This window comes from Condylostylus longicornis, unplaced genomic scaffold (assembly GCF_029603195.1).
Source record: "Condylostylus longicornis isolate FDR11 unplaced genomic scaffold, ASM2960319v2 ptg000018l, whole genome shotgun sequence".
NCBI lineage: Eukaryota > Metazoa > Arthropoda > Insecta > Diptera > Dolichopodidae > Condylostylus > Condylostylus longicornis.
This window is the reverse complement of record NW_026577987.1, coordinates 11,260,188-11,270,781: the sequence shown is the minus strand read 5'-3', so window position 1 is coordinate 11,270,781 and position 10,594 is coordinate 11,260,188. Positions and strand designations below refer to the sequence as shown.

The following is a 10,594-nucleotide window of genomic DNA, read 5'->3' as shown; positions in this document are numbered from 1 at the left end:
CTTGATTAAAACATTTAAAAAATATTCTATATTTGAGATCAACTTAAAAAGTCAATTTTTTTTCCATTAAAAATAAAAATTTGTATTTTGGTTTCTTTTTTCCTTTTCAATTTTAAAGTGCATTTAATGTTATACTAAATTTATAATTCAGAGAAATTTACATATTATGGACATACCTAGCTACAAATTATGTACACATATGTATGTCTATATAGTATCTGGGATTAAAATGTTATAATCGTAAATTTTGTTTAAGTGAAAAAAAAAGTGAAAATTCAAAATTTTTTCTTGTTTTCCTTTTAAATTGAATATTTCAATTTCTTTTTGGGAAAAATTCTTAATTTTCATACATACATACATATATGTGTAGAATATACCTTTTCTCATATGTATTTGAATCTCCTGGAAAATTTTCAATTTTCTTTTTATACTATTATACAAATTATATTCGTAAGGTATTATACATTTGAAATTTCGCTTATGTTCAATAATAATTATCAAAATATATTGAATGTATATATGTACATATGTTTGTACAGGTATATATATATTCTTGTTCAACGTTGAATTCTGAGTTTATTCAGATGTGAGGGTGACTACTTATCTGTTTGTCTGTCCGTTCTTACATTTGACGCAGCCGTGAGTCGAAAACTATGTCACAAAAGTTCATTAAAGTTTCAAAATAGGATTTTAATATAGAACATATCAGAAATCTATCTAAAATGAAAACTCAATAGATCTTAATAGATATTCCAGTATAGTTGTAAAATATTTGAATCATTCTATAATCAGTTTATATAATAAGACAAGACTATTGTAGTAGTTCACCATTGCAATATTTAGAAAATTCATGTAAATGAATTTAATAATAAATTGACATATTATTTCAGATCAAATTCGACTTCACTAATTTTTGTGAAAAGTAATTGAAATTGTGATAGTTCTAATGGTAGCCATACAATTTTCATCAAAAGCAATTTCATCATATTTCCAAGATTATTTGGGTTTTAATACTAAAATTTTACACAACTGAGTTTAGTACAATATGTTCGGAATTAGATTATATTCGATCTGCTCATCAAATTTTAAAAGAAGACTGTTTTTGATATTGCATATACTAAAGCGGTAGTTCCCATGCAATTCGAATATATAGTTATTAATTCAGATCCTAGAGCTAGCGTGACCAACTTTATTTATTCTAGTTTTATTTACTTTTTGACTATTTTCAAATCAAAAACAAAAACCAAAAACTCTTCTTTAAAAAGAAAAATTTTTAATTTTTATATAGCTAATGTTAAAAGAGAGCTATAATTTTTATTAATGTAAAATACTTGTGTATACATACACAAATATATTATGGGTATTAATCGTATAACAGAGTACAGTGCATATAAATGCTGAAACTATTATACAAAGCATATACAAAAAAATTATACATGTATGTATACAATGTAATAAATGTATATCTGAATGTTTGGTTTAAAATGGCATGATTCATTTTAAATTATTTTCAACATGAAATACATTCATAGTTCCTCAAAGTTCTTACATATTAATATTAAAAAAGAAAAACAAAATTACATGTGTACATGTGTTTTTATTATAAATGTCGCTTGAATCGATTGTGCAATTATAAATTGAGAACTGTTAATCATTGCACTATTTCCTGCAATTTTGAATTTAACAACATAAGTACATACATACATTTTGTTTAACTGATTTTATTTATTACAATCATGGGATGAAAATAGTATGAATGGCGCCAATGCAATTACAATTATTTTCAAAATGTCAACAGTTTCGAGTATGAAAATGAAAAATTAAAAGGAAAAGTTCAAGAAGAAAACAAAAAAGAAAAAAGAAAGTTACAGTAAAACATACAAATTTTTTTTTTGTTTTTGGCTACAGAAAAAAAAAATAAATTATTAAAAATTTTAATTTAATTGAAAAAATCTGAACTATATGGCTTTTTTTTTAAATGATTTTTAAAATGATAGACTAGATGTACACACACATACATAAGCAGTAACCTAAATAAATTAATAATAATGTTGGCATAGGCACATTATATTAAAATACAACTGATATATAAAATATAATTTTACCTATATATGTATAAATGTTTGTGGCTATGTTATTGCTTAGTTTTTATATTTATGAATTGTCGAGTATAATAGACTTATAGTTTATTTTTGTATCCATTAGCAAAATTAAATTGATTGCGTGAAAACTGTTTAACATTAAACTAAATTTGTCAATTGAAAAAAAAACATTCTTCACATATAAGTATTACATGAGGTACATAATATGTATGTATGTAACGTGTGATATAATATTAGTTATATTGACAAATTTTATGCATGAAAAGTATTGTAATATACTGCATATTTCGTGCAGAAATTTCTGAGTTTCTTTGTATACATGTGTAAGAATCCTTAATTTTGCAATTAAAAATGTAATACTTATAAGAAATTATTTAAATTCGTAACAATATGCAATTTTAGATTTGGAGAATACATAATTGAGTGAATTCAAGATGTAATTTAAGAATAACATTTCATGTATACGGAATAATAGTGGGTATATTCTCAAAATCTATAGTGTTTTTAATTTCATTTCTTTGGAAAAATGAGAAAATTTTACCAAGAGTTTTTATGTAATAATATATACTTTTGTAGATTCACTGTCAAATCTTCTAGATTTTTATGTGAAACATACTAAGCCCTCGAAATACGATATTTTTGATTTCAGAAATATCTTTTTTTAACAACAAGCAGTAATTAAGTAGACGCAAAAAAAAAATTCAAATATGAAGTATAAATTTTTTTTTATATAATTATAATTAAATCCTAGTCAGAATTATAAATATTGTACGTTTTTGAGACGTAGCATGATGGTGAAAACGATAGTGATAGTAGTAGTGATGGTGACGGTGACAATGACGATAACGATGACGATGACGATGACGATGACGATGACGATGACGATGACGATGACGATGACGATGACGATGACGATGACGATGACGATGACGATGACGATGACGATGACGATGACGATGACGATGACGATGACGATGACGATGACGATGGCGATGACGATGACGATGACGATGACGATGACAATGACAATGACAATGACAATGACAATGACAATGACAATGACGATGACGATGACGATGACGATGACGATGACGATGACGATGACGATAACGATAACAATAACGATAACGATAACGATAACGATGACGGTAATAGATGACTTTGGCAAAAAGAAATATTTTCTGCGTAAGTTGGTTTATGTCGGTAACGTAGCAGGAGGTATGACATCGTCACAACAGCACATTGCAAAATTTGATTGATAATTTTACCTTTAGATTTACACTGTTCTATTAATATCCGTTCAGATGCTTTCCGATATTTCAAAAATTCAATTTATTTAATTTAATTATTATAATCTTTTTCTATCTTGACTTTTTTACAACGTATATATACATGCATACATAATAATATTGCTGAAAAGAAATACTTTGTTAAATTATTCAAAATTATACATATGTATGTACATAAATTGCAATAGAACTATCAAGTAATTTACAAAACACAACTATAAATGTATGAGCATTAAAAAATCAATAATTTGCAAAATTTTGTTTTTGCTTGTTTTGAAAATTTTGGTTTGAAAGTGAAACTGACTATCATTCAAGGGTTTTTCCAAATATTTTACCTTTGTGTCTATATACTTACATAATATAGCATTATGTATGTACACACTAATAAAAACAAAAAAATAAAATAAAATTAAATTAAAATGCATAGTGTACACCCACAGACACACAATAGTGTAGGAAGGAATATTGTAAGAAAAATATGAGTAATCATATTGTTGTATACCATGGATAATAAATTTGTACTGCGAAAAAAGAAACAAAGGTCAGAAAATTTTAAATAAGCAGAAAAACAATTCTAAGAACGATAAATATGCTTGTATGTATTTTAAGAATTTTCTTTTTTTGATTTTTCGCAGATGGTGATTTCAAAAAATTTTAAGGTACAATGCATAACACAAAAACATATGGTATGCTTTTGCATATACCGCGTATGTATGTAAATATAATGATGTATGTAGACAGATTGTATATGCATATAAAAAAATTCATATCAGATGGAAAGGACACTAAACTAGTTAATTGTAAACGAGGAATAAAATGAAAAAGAGAAAAAAAAAACAAAAAATGTTTTCATGAGAAAGACAAAATGGCGACATAATTTATTTTATAGTAAGTCATACACAGTGCGTTTAATATTTAAGCTGGGCGACTTTAAGGCGCGTCAAATTATGTTGATATGGCGCCCCACATTAATTTGTATATACAAACATGCATACATACATATGTATTTAAACATTTATTTGTTTTATGATTTTATTTTGTTCTTATTTACGAGCAGAATGTTCAATGTTAGAGTAAGTTAACATTGTTAGTTAACATTGAACATATTATGTTAATAAAAAAAACTAAGTGTATGTATGTACGTAAATTAGTTTGTTTTCTGATATAGGATGTAAAAATAAAAAGTTTGTAGGCATCAGCAATTTCTAAAATAAAAAAAGAAAAAAAAAACTAAAACCATAAAAGAGCATGGCATTCAAATTAAATTGGGAAAGGTAATTTTTCTATAAAAAAATTAAAACAGTGCCTAATATTGTTTTTTCTCTGTTGTTTTGGTACATAAAAACCAGAAAATTTTTGCTAATAAATGTTTTTTCTTCTTATTCCTTTTTTTTTTTGATTTTGGGATCAGTCATCCATCCCTACTGTTTTGTTATATTTACAATGCAATAATTTTTATATTGATTTCCTCCTCATCTGTCACCATTGATTTTTTTTGAACAAAATATTTTTATATATATGAAAAAATTTTTAGCTATATTTAATAGCTTTTTTATTATTAAAAACAAACAAAAACTAAAAAGAAACTAGAATAGAAAGATTAATTAAAAAAAAAATTGATTCTTGTTTGTTTAATCCGAAAATCATTTTGTTTATATAACAGCTATGAATTTATCGTCAATAAAGTTAATGAAAATTTTTTCCACATTTAATTTTTACCGTATTATTAATTTATTTATAAAAATATAAAATTCATTGTTATATTTGAAAAATGAGTTTGAAAAATGAAAATATTCGGCGGTTCATTGCTTTCTGCTTTTTGTGTGTTTGAAATGGTGAAAGTGAAATTTGATGTTCTATAATTCTCAAAAATAAGGTTTTGATTTTCATCATTTATTTTGAATGGAACAACAGGGACCATCTTTTTTAAATTGGATTTCCAAATTTAATTACAAGAATCTCGAAACAGATTTCAGGAAAAAATTTAAAACTGCTGTAAGACATCTCTAAAACATTAATTATTTGACATTATTAAAGATGACTTCAAAATTTGTCGAATCAGTATGGAATACAAAACACCGACTTTGAAATCGAGTGAAATTTATTTACTATCAAATCAATGCATGGAATTCATAATACCGCTGATTATTAGTGTTTGTTTTTTCCAGGTCATTGGCGATAATTTTTTTTAATCATTCTTTATGATTAATATTATCGATGATTAGCGCCATTTTTTTATCGAATATTGTAATTATTATCTATATAATTAAAATATTTACAATAATGCCTTCAATGAAGTTTTTTTTTTACTAATTGCATAATTTTTATTATTTGAAGGGGAAATTTTCACATTTAAATTTTTTATCGTTTTATAATTTTATAATATTGGTTTTTTTTTGTTTTTTTTCATTTGGGTTAAATGAATAAATAATACGAGGAAATCGATTCGTACTTTGTAGCTAGCCTTAATAATTTTTCGTACTTTAATTCTAGCCTTAAAAAAGATAAACTTTCTATTTTACGTTTGAAAATTGTAAGCATATTTTATGAAAATAAGCTTACAACCAGAGACTTCTCCATATTTGCATACATACATATAATAATTTTTTAAACAATGTTTAGTATATTGTACAAAATTGTCTGTACAATAAATTGCATATTTTTAGGATAAAAGCTAATTATAATTGGAAGAACTTTGATGCATATATAATGACAGTGAGTCGTAATTATGATTTTTAATACACAAAATAATATTCTAGTTTAATGTCATGAAAAATCTCTCACAGAAATTACTATAAAATTTTATGTTAACAAAAAATTTTATGAACAATCGATGTTCCACATATTATGTGTATAGGTGTGGTATAGCAAATTATGCAGAAATATCTAAAATATACTTCCGAAGATCAGAAGATTAATATTTTAAAAAAAAACGAAAAAAATATTTAAGTCAGGCCTAATGCGAGACTCTCTGTCTGAGAGTCAATTTAGAAAAGGGGTATAAAAATCGTACCATTTATGTATTCCTGGACAGCAGGTCGGCGCTGCTGGGACTTAAGTCGGCTCAGGTTACATCCAAGGCGGTCTAGAACTAACGTGCCGCACTCATTGCAGTACCTGACCACCGTGGGCACACGGACAACGAGGAACTATAGATGACTTTATGTATGGCCGCTACCGTTCTGTGGGCTACCTTTTTCTGCCTGCTTGGTTCTAGGCTTGCCCGCCTGCTTGGGGTGGAATACGACCTTCTCTGGCGGAACACGGAAGTATGCCGTCATGTGAAGGTGTTTCTTCAATTGCGCTCGGGAAAATTAAACGCGGACTTCTTGGGTCGAATCGGTTTCGTGTTATTGCGAATTTCTTTTCTGCATACTGCACAGTAAAATCCTTACTATATAAGCTGGGAAAATCTGTCTCCCTCGTTAAACCGTCCACGGTAAATCCTCGACATATTTTTTGATATATCTTTTAATTTGATTTAGTGTGTACAAAGGCAGTTTTTTGTAAAACAGAATTTAATGTATACTTAACGGTCTTTGGGAAACATAGCGAACTTCTTATCAATTTTTAAAAAATATTCAAAATTTAAAAAATAATTTGCGTTTTAAAAATATAGTCTGAACGGTAGCTATCATTTGTATTAAAATTGTTTCGTATAAACTGCGGACTTACGTATATTACTTTGCACTTAAATTCAATTTGTGAATAGTTTCCAAAACAATGATTGAATCAATTATTTCATGCTCACCAATTATAACTAACAATATCAATGTATAATGTGTAAAATATATACATATGTAAATTTCATATACTTATGTGTTTGTTTTGTTTTAATTATTAAGACCATAACTGCAATAAATTTTATTTCTCGTTTTACAAAAATAAAAAAAGTAGAAACTAAAAATTCTATCTTTAAATGTTATTAAAACCGCAGATGTTTTTATGTAAGGTGTTAATATTTACAACAGTTATAACCGTTAGCACCAAAATATATTGAAATTTTGATAATATACATATATAATTATAAAGTATGTATATATATATATATGCAAAAATGTAAACAAATGTATATGCTTAGGCATATAAGTTAGTTATGTAATAAAATAGTATAAACCCCATTATATTGTGAGCATAGGACAAAAACTACATATTGCATGTATACCTACATATGCAAACATACATACATATTGTTTTAATAACCTATTATACGATTATTTATTTGACTTATATGTACTAATTTTTTGTTTTTTTTTTATTAAATTTCCTGCATTATTGCAAAACCTCAACTAAAATATGTGTGTATAGAAATATTGTTGTCGTATGGTATAAGTTGTATCGCAAACTCAAGTAATTATGTATGTATTTAAATATATGTATCTCACTCTCATTCTGTTTTTTCTTACCTTAATATCATATGGTTCACTCCTTTTGTTTTTTGACAATATTTTGCCTTTTTTTTTTACAATAAGTTTACTACATGTAAAAGAAGAAACTGAAATTTTCTTGTCACTAATCCTTTCAACACAAAAAAAAATCTCGTTTGCAGCAATTTGCATGTTGTATACATTTTAACATACATTATGTAAGTACTTGTACACCAAACACGTTAGACAAAAAAAAAATTATTTTTTTTTTGCAGGATTATACAAAAAAATAAAAAATCCAAAGAAAATAGGAATGGTAAATGTTTTTTTTTTCATTTTAAATAAATAATATATTTTCAACACGAAAATTTACCTCTCTAGGAAATTCGACAAGAGGTATGAATAAAACAAAAGAAGGAGTGAAATGAATGAGGAGGGGGAGGAGCGAGGGGGATCGTTAAAAGCAGAAAAATAAGTTAGGGTCGAATGAAAGGTTTGTGAAAAATTCATTCCTAATGCAAAATATTGTTTGTTCGTCTTCATTATTGTTGGTATATTGTGAATTACGAAATTAAATTTTAATACACTAGATACACCTTATTACCCAAATATAAACATATTGAATTTTGACACAAATGATGAAAAGTGAATACAAAACAATGCGACTAAAGAAAGACTGGTTGAAGAGGACATGACATTTTATGTTTAATGTGGTTGACAGTTAATTGCACCATCAAGTTTGACACCATAAATAGTTTTCTTTTGCAAATTTCTAGTGTTTCCAAAACCCGCAATTGTTTATATTATGATGATAATTTAATGTATAAATAATGTTATTCTTGAACTTGATGTTTTTGCAACAGAGATTGATCGAACTTGCTATATTTCTAGATTTTGAAATTTTTGATTTATGAAATTGAATAATTGAATCTCAAATCTCAGATCAAATTCCACTTTTTTGTCCGCTCCATTATCATATAGTTAAAATTTTACTAATCAAGTAAATTTAATTTTATGTATTTGTTCTTTATGCTAAGGTTTAAATGGGTTAAGCGGTAAAAAGAGAAAGACACATTAGAACTATTAAACAATTTTTAATTTCCTTTTTTCAGAAATATTCTTTAAAATTTACTAGAAAATAATTATTATTTATTTTATTAAAAATATTTTGCACCCTTTTTTTTCTAACCTCCTTGTTTTTTTGTATATTTTCTTGTTACTTTCTGAAAATTAAGTAAAATTTTTCTCTAAAGAGCTTAACAAAAACCGGAAACGCTCTTTAATATAATAAAATATTTCTAGTGCAGCTGAGCCTAGTGTATAAAAAATTTCAAGAATTTTTAGATGAAAAGTTTGTTCTTTTCTTGTTTTGCTTGTTTTCCTTTTTATTATTGTTGGTTTGTTGGTTATATACGAGTATTCATTAGCAAAGGAAGACCGAAAAAAAAGATGTCCAGATTGTATATTTGTGATATTGTATGTTTGTTCATTTATTTGAGAACGCACAGAGTAATTAGGAATCATCATAGTGGAAGTAATTTTTTGAAAGAATGTAATTCCTAAAATTTTAATACAATTTTTTTTTTTTTTCATTCTGGAGTTTTCAAAACTGGTTAATTTAAAAGTTCAAAAAATTTAATTATTTGCAAAATATTTAAAGTGTTTGTTTTTAAAAATGATTAATTATTATTATTTAAGTTTTAAATTCTAATATTCTTCCCAAAGTTGTCGAAAGAACACAATTAAAATATCCTTTTTTTTCCCCGCATTCTTATTCTTTAAGTTAATTCAATTTAAGGACAGAAATTATTTTTCGACATTTTATTTTATTATTAAAATTTATTTTTAAAATTTTTTTTCTCATTAATTTGGAGTAATGGAAATTTCTTCATTAAAATATTTGCGCGAGTTTTGAGACGCATTAACATTTTCTAATTGATAAATTTTTTTCAATTTTCTTCCATATTAAAAGTTTTTGTTTTTGTGTTTTTGCTAAACTTAATTTTGCAAATGGTCCTAATGTTCGAAAACCCTTTGGTCCTTGCATAATAAATCCTATTGATTCTAAATGTTGTATAGCTGCCAAAACTTGAGATTCTATGTCTCCATCAATAAACGAACTGCAAAATTAAAATTTTTAAAAATCAAAATTAAACAAAATCTAAAAAACTAAATTGGTTATTAAAACTTACCGATTTCTTATTGATTCAATAATAAAGCAAAGATTCACACCATCTTTGAAATATGGATCACTTTGGAAAACACGAATTGTATCGAGTACGCATAAAGATAGCCTTTGTGAAAAATATTGATCTACGGTGTAATCTGAATAATTGCAAGACATCGTTTTCAAAAGTCGTCTTAAATTTTTTGTTTTTTGTTGAAATTAAGGATGAAACCTGCTAATGAAATCGTAATGTGAATAATGTTTATTAAAATTATTTTCCCGCAAAATAAATTTTATTTTTTACAAAATTGTTGTTTTTAAATTTTTAGTTTAAATAAAAAATTTTGTTTTTTCATTTGTCCTTTTGTCATTTTACAAATTTATTAGAAAAAATGATAACATGATTTTTTTTTATATATTTATGAATATAAGAACCAAAGTATACCTACTAAAGGGTTAAAATTTTTTTAAAAGTCAGAATAATCGTTATATATGTGTATCCAAATCACAATTAAACAATATCGTATCTCAATTTATTACAATTTGATATATTGAGATCTTCTAAAAGAACCAAATAATGTGAAATTAAAGAGTATAGCCAGATTTCATATACGTGATACAATTACCTTTAAAATAAAAGGAAAAGAGAGCACATGTTGTCACTTAATC

General features: G+C 25.8%; 2 protein-coding genes across 2 annotated transcripts; one reads left to right on the top strand and one right to left on the bottom strand.

Annotated features, from left to right (window-relative positions):
• The first annotated feature begins 1,756 nt into the window (after nt 1-1,756).
• LOC129606478 (prostatic spermine-binding protein-like) lies at nt 1,757-3,261 on the top strand. Its single transcript, XM_055516820.1, has 2 exons — nt 1,757-1,804; nt 2,890-3,261. The coding sequence occupies exons 1-2, from the start codon at nt 1,757-1,759 to the stop codon at nt 3,259-3,261; spliced, it is 420 nt and encodes a 139-aa protein (XP_055372795.1).
• Nucleotides 3,262-9,733: 6,472 nt separating this feature from the next.
• Nucleotides 9,734-10,102, bottom strand: LOC129606477 (uncharacterized; the record flags this gene model as incomplete). Its single annotated transcript, XM_055516819.1, has 2 exons — nt 9,951-10,102; nt 9,734-9,878 (listed from the first exon to the last, which is right to left on the bottom strand). Coding segments are annotated over exons 1-2 (297 nt in total), but the record flags the coding sequence as incomplete, so codon positions are not given.
• Nucleotides 10,103-10,594: the final 492 nt, after the last annotated feature.